Raw genomic sequence first — 17,958 nt, 5'->3', positions numbered from 1 at the left:
AGCAACAAACTCAGGGACAAATCTGAACGTTACCTCCCCCCTCCCCTTGAATGGGCGTGGTCATACGGGAGGCCATGAAGTTTGCCAACTCGCTTGGCCGAGGCCAAAGCAAGTAGGAACACCGTTTTCCAAGTCGGGTGGCGATCAGAGGCCTGGCGTAATGGTTCGAAGGGGGGTCTCTTAAGAGACCCGAGAACTCGAACCACTTTCCATGAAGGAGGTCTCACTTCCAACTGAGGGCAGGTAAGTTCATAGCTTTGTATGAGTAAAGAAAGTTCCAGCGAAGAGGAAATGTCCATTCCTTTGAGCCTGAAGGCAAGACTTAAGGCTGAGCGATAGCCTTTCACTGCCAAGACCGAAAGGCGCATTTCTTTCCGCAAAAACACAAGAAACTCCGCTATTGCTGGAATAGTGGCATCGAGTGGAGAGATACCCCTTCCACGACACCAACCACAGAAAACTCTCCACTTCGCCTGGTAGACCTCTGCGGATGACTTTCGCAGGTGTCGAGACATCCTTTCAGCAAATTGTTGCAAAAAGCCTCTCTCTGTGAGGAGATGCTGGATAGTCTCCAGGCGTGAAGCCGCAGCGAAGCTACGGCTTTGTGAAAGATGTTGGCGTGTGGTTGTTTGAGTAGCTCGTGTCGTGGAGGAAGTTCTCTCGGGAGTTCCGTCAGGAGCTGCAGAAGGTCCGGAAACCACTTTGCGTGATGCCATAGCAGAGCTATCAAGGTCATTGAAAGGTTGACCGATATTCTGGTCTTGTTGAGTACCCTCCTCATCAGACAGAACGGGGGAAAGGCGTATACTGTACGTCGATATTGTCCCACCGTTGTTGGAAAGCATCTTGCCAGAGAGCCTTTGGAGTCCGGGACTGGGGAGCAGTACAACGGAAGCTTGAAGTTCAAAGCTGTCGCGAACAGATCCACCATCGGGGAACCCCACAAAGTCAGGACTTTGTTGGCTACTAGACGATCCAAAGACCACTCGGTACTCACTATCTGGGATGCCCTGCTCAGACTGTCGGCGAGCACATTCCTCTTGCCTGGAATAAAAGGACTGATAGTGGAATCGAGCGGACTTCGGTCCATCTCGGTATCTCTACTGCCAGATGGGATAGCTGCTCTGAACAGGTACCTCCCTGCTTGTCGATGTAAGCCACTACCGTGGTGTTGTCGCTCATCACCACCACGGAGTGACCCGCCAGGTACTGTTGGAACTGTTGAAGTGCCAGGAATACGGCCTTCATTTCTAGCAGATTTATGTGGAGGCACTTTTCTGATTCTGACCAGAGGCCTGAGGTCCTGTGGTTCAGAACATGGGCCCCCCCCTTTCTTTGAGACGTCCGAAAACAGCATCAAATCCGGGGGGAGGACGAGAAGATCCACTCCCTTTCGTAGGTTCTTGTCTGTCACCCACCACTGAAGGTCCGTCCGTTCTGCAAGACCCATAGGGACCATGACGTCCGGGAAATCGTGTCCTTGATTCCACCGAGACTTAAGTCGCCATTGCAGGGATCTCATCCTGAGACGCCCGTTTTGAACTGGATGGGCCAGGGAAGAAAAGTGACTGAGGAGACGTAACCACGATTGGGCTGGGAGTTCTTCTCGTCTGAGGAAAGGATCTGCGACCCTCCTCAGCCTTGCTATCCTGTCGTCTGATGGGAAGGCTTTGTGGAGATTGGTGTCCAATATCATGCCTAGATATACCAGTCGCTGAGTTGGAAGCAGAGAAGACTTCTCGAGATTTACCATGATCCCTAGATCTTGGCAAAGTCCCAGAAGCTTGTCTCGGTGTCGAAGAAGGGTCGACTCCGAGTCTGCCAGGATCAGCCAGTCGTCCAGATAACGGAGGAGACGGATGCTGATCCTGTGCCCACGAAGAAATCAGGGTGAACACTCTGGTAAATACCAGAGGTGCTGTGGAGAGACCGAAACACAGCACCTTGAACTGGTAAATCTTGTTGTCTAGGCTGAATCTTAAGCACTTCCTTGAAGACGGATGGACTGGGATCTGGAAGTACGCGTCCTTCAGGTCCAGTGTACACATGAAGTCTTGTGGTCTCACTGCAAGTCTGACCTTGTCTGCCGTCTCCATGCTGAACGGGGTTTTGACAAACCTGTTCAGAGCTGAGAGGTCGATGACTGGTCTCCAGCCTCCAGACGCCTTCTTTACAAGAAAGAGTCGACTGAAGAAGCCTGGGGAACAGTCGACGACCTCCTGGAGAGCGTCCTTCTTTAACATGGTCTCGACTTCTGCCCGTAGGGCTTGGCCCCTTGCCGATCCCATGGCAAAGGAGCTCAACGACACTGGATCCGCTGTCAGGGGAGGTAGAGATGTTGTGAACGGGACGCGATATCCCTGACTGATTACGGAAATCGTCCAGGAATCGGTCCCGAGTTGCTGCCACCTGATTGCGCAACTTTGTAGGCATCCTCTAGGATTTTTCCCTCCCCTGGAGGACTTTTTGCCTTTCTTGTCTTTGACAGGAAAGGGCTTCGACACCGTTTCCTTTGCTGCCACTGCCGGTTTCGTCGTCTTGGACGGGCGAGGTTGTTGAGGTGCTGGAGGTTTATAGAGCTTTGATGTAAGAGCCCTATGTAGGAGAGAGTCCTGATTGGACTTCCTCCACCTCTCAGCTGCCTGTTCCACATCTTTAGGCTCAAACAGATTCTTCCCCAAAAGGGAAGAATGTCTGAGCCTGCTGACCTCGACGGCTGGGACCTTCGTGTGGAACCTCTCTGCCACCGCATCATGTCGTTTCAGGATGCAATTGGCCCACAAGTTCGAAACTTGGTGGGCCAGAAACTCAATGGTGCGGGTGCCCGAAAGGAGGAAGGTCTCCAGGGCCTTCCTGGTGCTCTCCTTAGACAGGTCCTCGGATCGCAACAGGATGCCAAGAGACCCCAGCCAGACGTCCAGCTATGAAGTAGCCTGCATGGCACACTTCGCAACCTTCTCCTGACTTAGGATCTCTGTCGCCGAGAAAGACACTTGCCGGCCAGAGAGCCTCTCTAGAGGGACTCCCTTGGTGAGCTCTTCCACCGAATGATGCAAGGGGAGAGCTAGGCAAGACTCCTCCATGATCTCAAAGTACCTCCTCTGGTGGATACGAGGAGGAGGGAGGAGCTTGTTGCCAGCAGTGGAACGGCTGGAGGAGGCGAGTTCGGAGAGCTGGCCCTCAACCTTATCCCTGGCACTCTTCACCCCTTGGGACCAGGGCAAAGCCGCACTGGCCTTAGCGGGTTTCTGAGTGCCAAAGACTCGGTCCAGGACCGTGTCCTTGCCCTCTCGAGGAGGAATCTCGGGGTCCGGGAACCCGTTGAGATGCCTCATCAGGGTCAGAACCTGCCAAAAGGCATGCTCTGACTCCTGTGGCTCCCCTCCTGGAGAACTGGCAGCAAAGTCTCCCGTCCCCAAAGGCTCTTCTTGGGGGGACACGTGGACATTCTCCGCGGGTCTTGTTGGCTCGGGTCGAATCCTTGAGGAAGACTTGGGGATGGTTTTAGAGTCCTTAGGCTCCCTCCTGGGAGGAATACAGGACTCCAACAACGACGTCTGTGGGCTCTTCTCCGCCCTAACCCGGGACGATTCTCCTGCACGAGGTGGGGTGTCTCCCATTGGTGCGATGGGAGAACGTCTCACCTCAGTCGACTCCCCTGAGGTCGGAAAATCCTCGTCCACAGGAGAGGGAGAGAAAGTCTGAGGGGGGAAAAGAGCCTCCCTCAAGGACCTGCGAGGAGCCAGCTTGGCCCTGGAAGAAGTTACCACGACTTCTACTCCTCTCTTCCTCTTCAGTGGGGTCGGAGCTGCCATTGATTTGAGGCCCAACGCAGAGAGGGCAGGTTTGAAAGCCTACATGACAGCTCTGACAAGGGGCCCGAACCATGGCTGCTTACTGACAGCTGTGCTGTCAGAGACTCCCTCTGAAGGGAAGGGGATCGGGCGATCCTTCGTAGTAGAAACAACTGGGCCTGCCTGAAAAGAAAGGGAAGAAGGAGGTTGGTTCCTGGATCTATCCGGAATATTTCCCTCCTCCTGCGGAAGCGCTGATCTGGGGGGGGGGGGACACGTGAAGATGACGACCTGGAGACTCTTGTTCCTGTAGATTCGCGCTGTGAATCCCGATGGGAATCACGCTGGGGATCGCGTGATGGGATTTTCCCTGGTTCGCGCACGCGCGGAGATGATGGCGAGGGAGCGCGGGCGAGCACTGCCGTGCAGGAGAGCGATGGCGCGCAGGCGAGCGACCGCGCACAGGCGAGGGGGAGCGTGGGCGCGCAGGCGATCTGCGACGCGTGGGCAAGTGGGCACATTGACGCGCTGGCGAGCGATGGCGCGCAGGTGATCGGTCGCGTGCGGGTGCGTGACCTGGCGACAGCAGAGGAGGCATCGAAGGGTGTGCAAGCGCTTACGCGCGCGTGGGCGCAGGAACTCCCTGAGCTCTAGAAGGAGTGCGCACACGCGCAGGGGAAATACCCCTAGCGCGTGGGCGAGCAGGAGGGTACACCGCAGGAGCTGTGACAGGTGCGCGTGATGGAGACTGCGCGCGATGGCGCGTGGGCGAGGGCTGACGAGCAGGCGAGGTCCGAAGGCGCGTAGGAGATCGCTGACGGGAAGGAGAAGAAAGATTCTTCCCTTCTGCACCCAGTTCCGAAGATCGTGGGCGTGCAGGCGCACGTTGGCGCGCAGGCAAACGCTGGCGCGTAGGTGAAAAGCGCTGGCGAGCAGGAGATCGTGGGCGCGCGTGGCGCGCATCAGGATGAGAGGGCGCAGATGTGCGCTGGCGTACAGGAGATCGCTGGCGTGCAGGAGAGCGCTGGCGCATTGTCCCTGGAGCAGGCGGTTTCTGAAGAGCAGTCTCAGGAACAGCAGGAGAGCGCTTGCACGCCATAGCGCGTGGGCGTGCAGGGGATACCTGGCGCTTAAGGGACTTACTCACAATGTGAGAAAGCCCCATTTGCCCCGAAGGGACCGATGCCCGTTAGATAACGGGGTGCGTGGGTGCCCACAGCGCGTCAGCAGCCAGGAACGGAGATAGAAGGTCAGGAGGTCTGGCAGGCGACGGAGATCGTGAACAATCTGCAGAGAGGTCCAGGGATACAGCTGCAACGGTCGGTGCACGGCGAGGAGGATCCTCTGCGGGGGACTGCGAAGACGAAGAACCGAAGAAGTGCCTCCTAACTCCCTTGTGGGGAGAAGGAAGTCCTCTACGGCGAAGAGGAAGGCGAGCTTTCCATCTGATACGTCCTCTGGGGGCAGCAGGCAGACCATCGACAGTCATCCGAAGAGGAGTCACTGTCAGTGAACTCCCCCGAGGGGGAAAAGCACCTGCAGGAGAGACCGTTGGACTTAGCTCCTCCCTCGAAGGATGTTCGGAGGGGGGAACTAAGCCTTCAGCTGTATCGGGAACCATAGCAGGGGTTTGACCTAATTCGTCTGAAGCCCCTGCCACAACAACGTTGACGATAGACAGAGGATCAACCTCTGCTACCGCCGGCGACTGTTTGACAGCAGCCCCCAACCTGATGTCAAACAGGGCTTCCTTAGAGGGCGAACCCTGAAGCCCGAAGGAAGCCCAAAGCTGCAATAAATCATTGTTAGACACATTATCAGAAATATCCTCCCCCGGGGGAGGAGGAGTAGCTGCCTTGCTATGGGAGGCAACTCCCTCTCCCGAACCCTGAGGTTGGTGAACGTAAGAACGGCCTACACTACCACTCGACGGTCCCTCGGGAAAGACCGATCGAGTGGGAGCTTCGGGCTACGGAAGAAGAGTCCTTGGGATTTTCTCTCTTCAAAGAAACCCTGGAGGAGAAATATCCCGTTTGGACTTCTTCCAGCACTGGGAAAACCTCTCCCACTGGGAGGTAGACCACTCCCTACACTCACCGCATACTTTATTTCTTTCACACCGTTGGCCCCTGCAATAAGGACATAAGGTGTGAGGGTCTGTGTCCACCGCCGACATAAACGTTCCGCAAGGGCGGTCAGGCAAGCCGGAACACTTCCACATGGTAGAGGCCAACTTCCAAACACACTGCAAAGAAAAAGCAAAAAACAAATATCAAAGGCTGTCATAAGCGAGGGTGGGAGCAGACACGTATGATCATCACCCGAGCCAAAAGCAAAGTGAGCTAATCACAGGTGTGTGAGGGGGGGAGGGGTAGCAAGCTACCCCTCCCTACCCCGGGGTAGTAAACCCTCATTAAAATTTTAATGGCTCGTCATTTCAGCTACGCCGAAAGTAATACCCATATTAAATAGTGTGGTTTGTATTTTGGTTACGAAACAAAGATAAATTGAAGGACAACAAAAGAGCATCATCGAAACCAACACTAAATCGACACACAACAGCTCAGACAGACAATTTAGGGTCGTACCTTCAAGGGCTGCGTTTTCTCGGTGTCGTACGATTCGCCGACCAGGGTGAACCCGTGGGTGTGGTGGCCGGAATCTGTCAGGCGGAGCGGAGGGACCAACTTGTCTAGGGAGTCGTCGGACGGATCGAAGTCGGCATCGATGCCCTGGTATATCGGTACTGGAAGGAGCAAGAATAGATTAAGATCAGTTCCTTTGATTTTAGAAACATATAAAACATAATAGAAATCAATCAACTTGTTTTAGAAGTATTATATTATGTAGAAATAACTAAGGATTCTCGATACACCAGCCTCGGGTTAGAGTTCTCTTGGTTGAAGGTACACTCGGGTACACTATTCTATCTGTTTTCTTAATTCATTTCCTCACTGGGATGTTTTCCCTATTGGAGCTCCTGGGCTTATAGCATCCTGGTTTTCCAGCTAGAGTTGTAGCTTAGCTAATAATAATAATAATAATAATAATAATAATAATAATAATAATAATAATAATAGGGTGTTTATGATATGAATTGGTTGTCGAACTTACTTAAGACTCAAGAATTTTTCTACTTCAAAACCAACTCTTGGAACACATTTAAATTATGTTGTAAGGGACTTACTGCACTGTGTTATGCATATTATTTTCATTATTATTACAAACTAAGCTACAATCCAAGTTGGAAGAGCAAGTTGCTATAAGCCCTATATGGACTCCAACCAGGAAAAAATAGCTAATTTTATATTTGGAAATATTTCTAACTATAACCTTAAATGCACTCCAGGCTTCATCGAGGAGGCATTACTACAGTAAAAATATCCGCAAGTGGTAGTAGGTTGGCCAGGGCACCAGCCACCCCTTGAGATACTACCGCTAGAGAGTTATGGAGTCCTTTTACTAGCCACACAGTACTACATTGGATCCTTCTCTCTGGTTACGGTTCATTTTCCCTTTGCCTACATATACACCGAATAGTCTGGCCTAATCTTTACAGATTCTTCTCTGTCCTCATACATCTGACAACGCAGAGATTACAAAACAATTCTTCTTCAACCAAGGGGTTAACTACTGTACTGTAATTGTTCAGTGGCTTCTTTCCTCTTGGTAAGGGTAGAAGAGACTCTTCAGCTATGGTAAGCAGCTCTTCTAGGAGAAAGACACTCCAAAATCAAACCATTGTTCTCTAGTCTTGGGTAGTGCCATAGCCTCTGTACATAGTCTTCCACTGTCTTGGATTAAAGTTCTCTTGCTTGAGGGTACACTCAGGCACACTATTCTATCTTATTTCTCTTTATCTAGTTTTTTCAAGTTTTTATAGTTTATATAAGAAATATTTACTTTAATGTTGTTACTGTTCTTAAAATCTTATATTTTCCCCTGCTTCCTTTCCTCACTGGGCTATTGTCCCTGTTGGAGCCCCTGGACTTATAGCATCTTGCTTTTCCAACTAGGGTTGTAGCTTAGCAAATAACAATAATGAATAACAATAATCATGTACCTATATCAAATATTGAATCTGAATTATGATTATGGGTCATGCGGCCGTCAGGTGGCCCCCTCAATCAGCCCAAGTCATCACTGGGCATCTCATTTCAGTATCACCAAGACTGCTAACCATTACTGCTTCTCACTCAAGGCACAAGGAACTCCCTAACAATGTAAAGTATGGAAAACTCAATAAAAGCTGGAGGGGTACTCAGTAGAGTGCAGACCTACACCACAGCAGTTTATTTCTAAACCTCTTGCTCGCCCTTGACCTTTGACCTTAACATGTATTAATTGGCGTGGATTTTCAAACACTCAAATGTGAACCAAGTTTGAGGTCTCGGTGACAACGATGTCCAAACTTATGGCTGATTATGTGAACTGGACATTTTGCTCGACAGTGACCTCGACCTTCCGAAATTTCATCATTTCAAGTTTTTAACATAACAGTTAATCCCTAAAAGTTTCATTACTCTAAGATTAAAATTGTGGCCGGGAAGCTGTTCACACACAAACACGCAAACAGGGAGTAGAACTTAACCTCCTTCCAACTTCGTTGGTGGAGGTATTTAACGGGACAAGAGGAACTCACGACTACGAGACCTCGCACAAATAGACGTCGACTGGCAAGGTCACAGACGCGATAATGTGTCTATACAGTCTTCGATATCTACCTTCAATGAACAGAATTCCCTCTATAAGAGGATGACTGTCTCCTCCTACCAGTTGACAATGCGATGTAGCTAAGACCACCAGTAGGCTATGGGATATCTAACCCATTTGGGATTGTATTACGTGCATATTTCAACCCTCGATTTGATATCTATAAAAATTTAGTTCTGCAATCCGGAACCTACATGTTAGTCGGTGCCTTTTCAAGACACCAATTAAGAATGTAAAGGAAACAGAAGGGATAAATGACAAATTCGAAGATAATTTGTATTTTTCCTAACCATACAAACCTTAGCTATTTACAAAGGGTTTACTTTTAGCGCAGCTGAAATGACGAGCCAATAGTTTTTAACGAGGGTTAATTACCCCCGCGCTAGTTAGCGGGGGGTGGGGAAGGGTAGCTTGCTACCCCTCCCCCCTCCACACACCGGTGACTTGCTTCACTTCACTTAGAGGTAGGACTTGACTTGGGGGTCAGGGATGGCGGGCACATATGTGTAAATAGCTAAGGTTTGTATGGTTAGGAAAAATACAAATTATCTTCGAATTTGTCATTTGTTCCGTAACCGAAATACAAACCACGCTATTTACAAAGGGTGACTTACCCCTTAGGAAGGGTGGAAAGTCCCCAGCCTTACTGACTTCGGCTTGCCCGGGGGCTCGATCCCTTAGTGAGCAGCACTAGAGAGAGGGAGCCCCTGTACCTCACAGGTTCCTAGCATCGCTAGGAACGAGTGGCCTACATAAGTAGTGTGAGGAGGAGAGTGTGACTCGTCCTATGAAGTTGACCTTGAGACCTTCAGATAGGAATTCTAGGATAGGACGTTCCCCATACCACCTCGTCAGGGTATGGGAGACGCAACAGTATTAAGCTTAATACTAGGAGCACAAAGAAGCATGGGTTACCTGCAGAGGTCGAGGTCAGCTATGCGAGGACCAGGATGCTGCTTCCCCAAGAGAGGGGAGAATGAAGAAAGAAGTAAGGGTCAGACATACTCTTTCATTCACACAGACTAAGACCGGGTAACAACGCCCTCAACCTACTGCTACTTGTCCAAAAAGGAGCCTGAGGTTAGACCAGCTGTTGTGCAGCCACCACAGGGCCGATAGAGAACGTATCGAGGCTCCTGTGGGTCACGTCTTGCAGGTAGTGGGCTGTGAAGGTCGTTTGACGCTTCCAGACCCCCGCTTGAAGTACCTGCGTCACAGAGAAGTTTCTCTTGAAGGCCAGGGATGTAGCAATACCCCTGACATCGTGGGCCCGAGGGCAACGTGACGGAGGAGGGTCAGGATTCAGGGCATGGTGGATAACCCTTCGAATCCAAGCAGAGATGGTGTTCCTTGTGACCCTCCTCTTTGTCCTGCCTGTGCTCACAAACAAAGCTCGCACATGAGGACGGACTGCAGCCGTTCTCTTCAAGTAGTACCTCAGACACCTCACTGGGCATAGTAGCAGCTGGTCTGGGTCGTTTGTTACAGAACGGAGACTCGCGATCCTGAAAGAGTCGAACCGAGGATCCGGCACTCCAGGATTCTGAGTCTTGGCCACAAACTCAGGGACGAACCTGAACGTTACCTCCCCCCATCCCCTTGAATGGGCGATGTCGTACGAGAGACCATGAAGTTCACTAACTCGCTTGGCCGAGGCCAAGGCGAGTAGGAAAGCCGTCTTCCAAGACAGGTGGCGATCGGAGGCCTGGCGTAATGGCTCGAAGGGAGGTCTCTTGAGAGACCTGAGAACTCGAACCACGTTCCAAGGAGGGGGTCTCACTTCCGACTGGGGGCAGGTAAGCTCATAGCTACGTATGAGTAAAGAGAGTTCTAGCGATGAAGAAATATCCACGCCCTTCAATCTGAAGGCCAAGCTTAAGGCTGAGCGATAGCCTTTCACTGCCGAGACAGAAAGGCGCATTTCTTCTCGCAGATACACAAGGAAGTCCGCTATTGCTGGAATAGTGGCATCGAGTGGAGAGATACCCCTTCCACGACACCAACCACAAAAGACTCTCCACTTCGCTTGGTAGACTCCCTCAGAGGACCTTCGCAGGTGCCGAGACATTCTCTCCGCAACCTGTTGCGAAAAGCCTCTCTCCGCGAGGAGACGCTGGATAGTCTCCAGGCGTGAAGCCGAAGCGAGGCTACGGCCCTGTGAGGGACACCGGAGTGGGGTTGTCTGAGAAGCTCGTGTCGTGGAGGAAGCTCCCTTGGGAGTTCCGTCAGGAGTTGCAGAAGGTCCGGAAACCATTCCGCGTGATGCCATAGCGGAGCTACTAGAGTCATGGAACAGTTGACCGATAGTCTGGTCCTGTTGAGCACCCTTCTCATCAGACAGAATGGTGGGAAGGCGTACACGTCGATGTTGTCCCACCGTTGCTGGAAAGCATCTTGCCAGAGTGCCTTGGGGTCCGGGACTGGTGAGCAGTACAGGGGCAGCTTGAAGTTCAAGGCTGTCGCGAACAAGTCCACCGTCGGGGAACCCCACAAAGTCAGGACTTTGTTGGCTATCTGAGGATCCAAAGACCACTCGGTACTCACTATCTGCGAAGCCCTGCTCAGACTGTCGGCGAGCACATTCCTCTTGCCAGGAATGAAGCGAGCTGATAGTGTTATTGAGTGGGTTTCGGTCCACCTCAGAGTCTCTACTGCAAGATGGGATAGCTGTTGCGAAAAAGTGCCTCCCTGCTTGTTGATATAAGCCACTACCGTGGTGTTGTCGCTCATCACCACCACGGAGTGACCCGCCAGGAACCGTTGGAACTGTTGAAGGGCCAGAAAGACGGCCTTCAATTCTAGCAGGTTGATGTGTAGGCACTTTTCTGATTCTGACCAAAGGCCTGAGGCCCTCTGGTTCAGAACGTGCGCCCCCCACCCTTCTTTTGACGCGTCCGAAAACAGAGTCAATTCCGGGGGAAGGACGAGAAGACTCACTCCCTTTCGCAGGTTCTCGTCGGCCAGCCACCACCGCAAGTCCGTCTGTTCCAGAGACCCCATTGGGATCAGAGTGTCCGGGGAATCGGATCCTTGATTCCACCGGGACTTGAGCCGCCATTGAAGGGATCTCATCCTGAGGCGGCTGTTTGGAACCAGACGGGCCAGGGAGGATAGGTGGCCCAAGAGACGCAACCACGATTGGGCGGGGAGTTCTTTTCGCCTGAGGAAAGGTTCCGCCACCCTCCTCAGCCTTGCTATCCGGTCGTCTGATGGAAAGGCTTTGTGGAGATTGGTGTCTATTAGCATGCCTAGATAAACCAGTCGTTGGGACGGCTGCAGAGAGGACTTCTCGAGGTTTACCACGATCCCCAGATCCTGGCAAAGATCTAGAAGCCTGTCTCGGTGTCGAAGAAGGGTCGACTCCGAGTCTGCTAGGATCAGCCAATCGTCTAGGTAACGAAGGAGACGAATGCCGTTCCTGTGCGCCCAAGTCGAAATCAGGGTGAACACTCTGGTGAACACCTGAGGAGCTGTGGAGAGACCGAAACACAGCACCTTGAACTGGTAGATCTTGTTGTCTAGGCAGAATCTCAGGTACTTCCTGGAAGACGGATGGATTGGGATCTGGAAGTACGCATCCTTTAGATCCAGTGTACACATGAAGTCTTGTGGTCTCACCGCAAGTCTGACCGTGTCTGCTGTCTCCATGCTGAACCGGGTTTGTTTGACAAACCTGTTCAGAGCCGAGAGATCGATGACGGGTCTCCAGTCTCCAGTAGCCTTCTTTACAAGAAAGAGTCGACTGAAGAAGCCTGGAGAGCCGTCCACGACCTCCTGGAGAGCACCCTTCTCGAACATGGTCTTGACTTCGGCCTGAAGGGCCAGCCCCTTTGCCGATCCCATGGCATAGGAGCTCAACGACACTGGATTCGCTGTCAGGGGAGGTTGAGATGACGTGAACGGGACGCGATAACCTTGGCCGATCACTGAGATCGTCCAAGCATCGGCCCCGAGATGTTGCCACCTGCGGACGCAACGCTGAAGGCATCCCCCCACAGGTGGACACGCAGGGGGACTGCCACCCCTAGGGCTTGCGGCCGCGGCCGCCACCCCTAGAAGTCTTGCCTCCCCTGGAGTACTTACCACCCCTCTTGACCTTGGCTGGAAAGGGCTGGGGCTTAGACACCACTTTCTTAGCTGCCGGTGCCTGTTTTGGAGCCTTACGAGGCTGTTGCTGCTGTTGTGGCGGGGCTGGAGGCTTATAGGGCCGAGTTGTAAGGGCCCTGTGGAGGAGGGAGTCCGTGCTGGATTTCCTCCACCTCTCAGCCGTTCGCTCCAAGTCTTGAGGCTCAAACAGGCTCTCCCCCAGGAGGGAGGCATGTCGGAGCCTACACACATCTACGGCGGGGACCTTCGGATGGAATCTCTCGGACACAGCATCGCGACGCTTCAACACCGAGTTGGCCCACAGGGTGGTAACCTGGTGCGCCAAGAACTCGATGGAGCGGGTGCCCGAGAGCAAGAAGGTCTCTAGGGCCTTCCTATTGGTCTCCTTGGACAAGTCCTCAGATCGCAATAGGATGCCCAGAGATCCTAACCAGAAGTCCAGCCACGAAGTGGCCTGCATGGCACACTTAGCGACCTTCTCGTGGTTAAGGATCTCTGCCGCCGAGAACGACACCTGCCGGGCAGAGAGTTTCTCCAAGGGAACTCCCTTCGCCAGCTCCTCCACAGAGTGATGGAGCGGAAGAGCGAGGTTGTGCTCACCCAGGATCTCGAAATACCTCCTCTGCTGAAGGCGAGGAGGAGGGATGAGTTTGTTCCCGGCAGTGGAACGACTGGAGGAGGCAAGAAGTGCGAGCTGAGCATTGGCCCTAGCTCTGGCACTCTTCAGCCCCCGAGACCAGGGCAGAGCTGCACTGGTCTTAGGGGCCTTCCGAACGTCGAACACTTCATCCAGAATTGTGTCTTTGCCTTCACGGGGGGGGATGACTGGATCCGTAAGACTGTTAAGTTGCCTTATCATGCTTAGGACCTGCCAGAAGGCATGTTCGGACTCTTGCTGTTCTCCTCCCTGCGGGCTGGCAGCTAAGTCTCCTGCCCCAGGAATCTCTTCCTGGGGTGATACGTGGACATTCCCCTGGGTAGTCGTGGGTTCCTGTCGAATCCTTGCAGAGGATTTAGGGATGGTCTTGGAATCCTTGGGCTCCCTCCTTGGAGGGATACAGGATCCCAACAACGAGGTTCGAGGGGCCCCTTCCTCACGAGACGATTCTCCTGCCTGAAGCGAAGTCTCCCCCCCTGGTGCCGGGGGGAAGACTACCGGTCCACTGGACTCACCTGAGGACGGAAAGGCCTCGTCCACGGGAGAAGGAGAGAGTACTCGTGCAGGAGAGGGGACCCTCGAGACCGACCTCTTGGGAACCAACTTCGCCCTGGGGGAAGTCACCACGAAGTCCACTCCTCTCTTTCTCTTCAGCGTAGGAGAGACAGCCGCTGGTTTGTTACCCTGGCCGGCGAGTGCTGGTTTCATAACCCTCACTAACGCCCGTGCCAGCGGACCAAACCAAGTCTGCTGCTCAAAGGACACAGAGTCCGAAATCCTCGCTAAGGTGAAAGGGATCGGGCGATCCTTTGGAGTGGACACGACGGTACCTGCCTGAAAAGAAGGTGGGGAAGAATGCTGTAATGACCTGTCCTCGTCCTGCAATACCAACCTGTGCTTGGATGGAGGTGATCCCGAGTGCCGTCTAGGAGCACGCGTCCCTGCTGCTACCACCGGCTGTGGAATTCGCCGCGAACTATGGTCGCGCGAGGGTGAACGGTCGCGCAAAGGCGAATGGTTGCGCGGGTGATCGCGCGGGCGCACAGGCGAGCGGTCGCGCGGGTGCGCAGGCGAGCGGTCGCGCGGGCGCGTAGGCGAGCGATCGCGCGGGCGCGCAGGCGAGCGATCACGCGGGCGCGCAGGCGAGTGGGCGTGAGGGTGGGCAGGTAAATGAACACGTGTCCGAGGCGACGAACGCAAGCGATGGCGCGACGGCGAGGGATCGTGCTGCCGCGTAGGTGAAGAAGATCGCTGGCGATAATGACCACGTGATGGTAAGCGATGGCGAGCAGCATGTGTAGGTGAATGATTGCGCGCAAGAGGGCGGTCGTTCAGGGTTGCGCGATGAGGAGCAGCATGCGTAAGCGGGCGATCGTTCAGGGTTGTGCGATGGCGAGCAGCATGCGCAGGTGAATGATCGCGTGAAAGGGTGCGATGGTGATCAGCATCCGCAGGAAGGCGATCGTTCAGGGTTGTGCGATGAGGAGCAGCATGCGTAAGCGGGCGATCGTGCAGGGTTGTGCGATGGCGAGCAGCATGCGCAGGTGAATGATCGCGAGAAAGGGTGCGATGGTGATCAGCATCCGCAGGAGGGCGATCGTTCAGGGTATTGCGATGAGGAGCAGCATGCGTAAGCGGGCGATCGTGCAGGGTTGTGCGATGGCGAGCAGCATGCGCAGGTGAATGATCGCGAGAAAGGGTGCGATGGTGATCAGCATCCGCAGGAGGGCGATCGTTCAGGGTATTGCGATGAGGAGCAGCATGCGTAAGCGGGCGATCATGCAGGTTCGTGCGATGGCGGGCAGCATGTGAAGGTGATCACTGGCGAGCAGAAGGTCGACGCGTGTCCTGTGAGAGGATAGGTTCACGAGCAGGAACGGGAAGATCGCTGGCGCGTTGGCGAACATGTGTTTCTGACACACGCGCAGCACGATGTTGCGTAGCCACAGGACCAGGTGGATGGTGAGCAGGGAGTTCAGCAGGAACTAAAGGGTGGTCAGAGACCGCAGGGCGATGGTCCTCAAATGAGCGCTGACGCTCGGAAGAGAGCTGACGAGCAGGAGAGCGCTGGCGAGGGGGGCGAACCTCAGGAGAGAGCCGACGAGCAGGTGAGCGTCGGCGAGCAGGAGAGTCTTGGCGAGCAGGAGATCGTCGACGAGCAGGAGATCGCTGGCGAGCAGGAGATCGCTGGCGAGCAGGAGAGCGCTTGTGCGCTGGCCCTGCTCGCGTAAGGGAAGAATCCCTTAGCCCGAAGGGACCGTTGCCCGTCGGGTGACGAGTTCTCCAGAAGGCGAAGATCCGGCAGGAGATGGTGAGCGGTCCGCAGAGAGGTTCAAGGAGGGCGGAGCAGTCGGTTGAGGCTGACGAGGAGAGTCCCCCCCGGAGGACGAAGACCCAAAAAGGCGCCTCTTAGTCCCCCTGTAAGGGGAAGGGAGGCCCTTGTGGCGTAGAGGGCGGTGAGCCTTACGGCGGAGGCGGCCTCGGGGGAGATCGTCGGGACCATCGGTCCTCCGAAGGGGAGTCTCCTTCAAAACACTTCCCTCAGAAGGAAGCTGGGCAGCAGTCGAGACCGAAGGACTCACTTCCCCCTTCGAAGGATGCACGGAAGGAGGAGGAGAGCCTAGAGCACCATCACCAGCAACAGCACCTGCGTCGGAAGGCCCAGCCACGTCGGAGGCCTCTGTCACCACGACGTCGACAATAGACAGAGGGTCTACCTCCGCTACCACCGGCGACTGTTTAACAGCGGCCCCCAACGAGACAAGGTCAATAAGAGCGACCCTGGAGGGCAAGCCCTTAAGCCCCAGGGACGACCAAATCTGCAACAGATCATCACTGGATAAAGTATTATTATCAATAACCTCCCCCGGAGGAGGAGGGGGAACCGCCTCGCTATGGGAGGCGACGCCCTCTCCCCCCACCGAAGGTAGGGAAACAGAACAAGGGTCTGCGCTCCCACTCGGACGACTCTCCTTAGGAGGCGGACGAGGGGAGCTTCGGAGGAGGTTTGGGTGGCGGAAGAAGAGTCCCGAGAACCTTCCTCCTTCAAGGCTAACCCCGGAGGAGAACGGTCTCTCTTGGACTTCTTCTTATGCCGACGGCCAAACCTCTCCCACTGGGAGGCAGACCACTCCCTGCACTCACGGCACATGTTATCCTGGTCGCACCGTCGGCCCCGACATTGAGGGCAGAGGGTGTGAGGATCCGTAATCACGTCCGACATGAAAGTCCCACAAGGACGGCCGGCAACTCCAGGGCATGTACGCATATTAAAAAAAAAAAAAAAAAAAAAAAAAAAATAACTGAAGGTCAACTTCCAACCAATCACACAAGCTGAAAAGAAAAAGAAGAAAATTAAAGGCTGTCACGAAGGCGATGAACAGACACGTCTGATCACCGCCGAGCCAAAAGTGAAGTGAAGCAAGTCACCGGTGTGTGGAGGGGGGAGGGGTAGCAAGCTACCCTTCCCCACCCCCCGCTAACTAGCGCGGGGGTAATTAACCCTCGTTAAAAACTATTGGCTCGTCATTTCAGCTGCGCTAAAAGTAAACCCTTTGTAAATAGCGTGGTTTGTATTTCGGTTACGGAACAAATAGCAGTTAAAGAGGTTAAACAGCAAGATGGAAGAAAGGAAGTTGGAATAAAGATTAAGTAGAAGGTTAAACTGTTGGTGCAAGTAGGAGCTAAAGCATCCTCCGTATGACTTCTTTTTTCAAACAAATATTTAAACATTTTTCCTTTCCTTTTTCGTAAACAGTAACAAGCATTTTCCTTAGATTTCTCATAAACGTTAACAAGCATAAACAGCGATGCAGTTATGTGGAATATATCGTTGCTTTAATTAACAATGCAGAAGGTTAATTATATACCACAGATACAGTACTGTATAAACAATTTAATCAGTTAATCAATCAATCGATTTATCCCAACTTTAGCTTTCATATCTGTGGAATCTTGCTTAGTGGGTAAATGAGTTATTTTTGAGTTCATATTATATCAACATATTTTAAACAATAAAAACTCCTACTGGACAGTTTACTTACAAGCAAGTTCGGCAAGTGTGTGCTCATTGAGATGAGAGAAACCAGAGTCCAAATGGATGGGCTGCGTGCAACGCTGGCACACGAAATTCACGGTGACGCGAGGATCCATGGCGGCTCAGAGTTTGGCATCTGGAAGTGAAAATGGACAAAATCACAAATTTTAAGTAATTTGTATTTTTCCTAACATACTTACCTAGAACTACTTTCTTAGGAGTACCTGGAATCTCCTCTCAACCGACCAGAGTTTTGTGTAGTCTACCCTACTTCCGTTTTCTGTGGGGACTAACTCAGGCGTAAGGAGAACGTGCCCTGAGGGTAGTCCTGAGCTAGGTCGGCGTTAGCTTGGGTCTCGCTCGTCAGTAAGTTCTCTGGTCGCGCCGTGATACCATCCCGCCGCTCTCCATTCTTTTGCGACCCTTTGTGTCCCCGACTTGTGTGTCCCACGTGGTTCCCGCGTGGTATCTCTGTGCTTTCCCTTGTGTTCTCGCGTGTTCGCGTAATTTCCTTGTGCTTCCCCAAGTGTTATATTAGCCAAGCTACAACTCTAATGGAACTTTAAAGGCAGGATTCTACAAGTCCCATGGCTCCAGCATGCAAAGCAGCCCCGTGAAGAAAAGAAACAAGGAATTACAACACAAGACAC

General features: G+C 53.1%; 1 protein-coding gene across 1 annotated transcript in view; it reads right to left on the bottom strand.

The window, feature by feature from the left end:
- Atg6 (Beclin-1-like Atg6) overlaps positions 1-17,958 on the bottom strand; it is a 69,874-nt gene that overhangs the window by 41,767 nt on the left and 10,149 nt on the right. Inside the window, exons 2-3 of the mRNA XM_068349020.1 lie at positions 17,316-17,444; positions 6,383-6,540 (exon numbers count right to left, since the gene is read on the bottom strand). Of these exons, the coding sequence (XP_068205121.1) occupies positions 6,383-6,540; positions 17,316-17,424 (267 nt within the window). The 5' untranslated portion in view covers positions 17,425-17,444. The remainder of the gene's footprint in view (positions 1-6,382; positions 6,541-17,315; positions 17,445-17,958) is intronic.

This window comes from Palaemon carinicauda, chromosome 25 (assembly GCF_036898095.1).
Source record: "Palaemon carinicauda isolate YSFRI2023 chromosome 25, ASM3689809v2, whole genome shotgun sequence".
NCBI classification, from domain to species: Eukaryota; Metazoa; Arthropoda; class Malacostraca; order Decapoda; family Palaemonidae; genus Palaemon; species Palaemon carinicauda.
The sequence above is the reverse complement of the archived record's forward strand: the minus strand, read 5'-3'. Positions and strand labels throughout refer to the sequence as shown.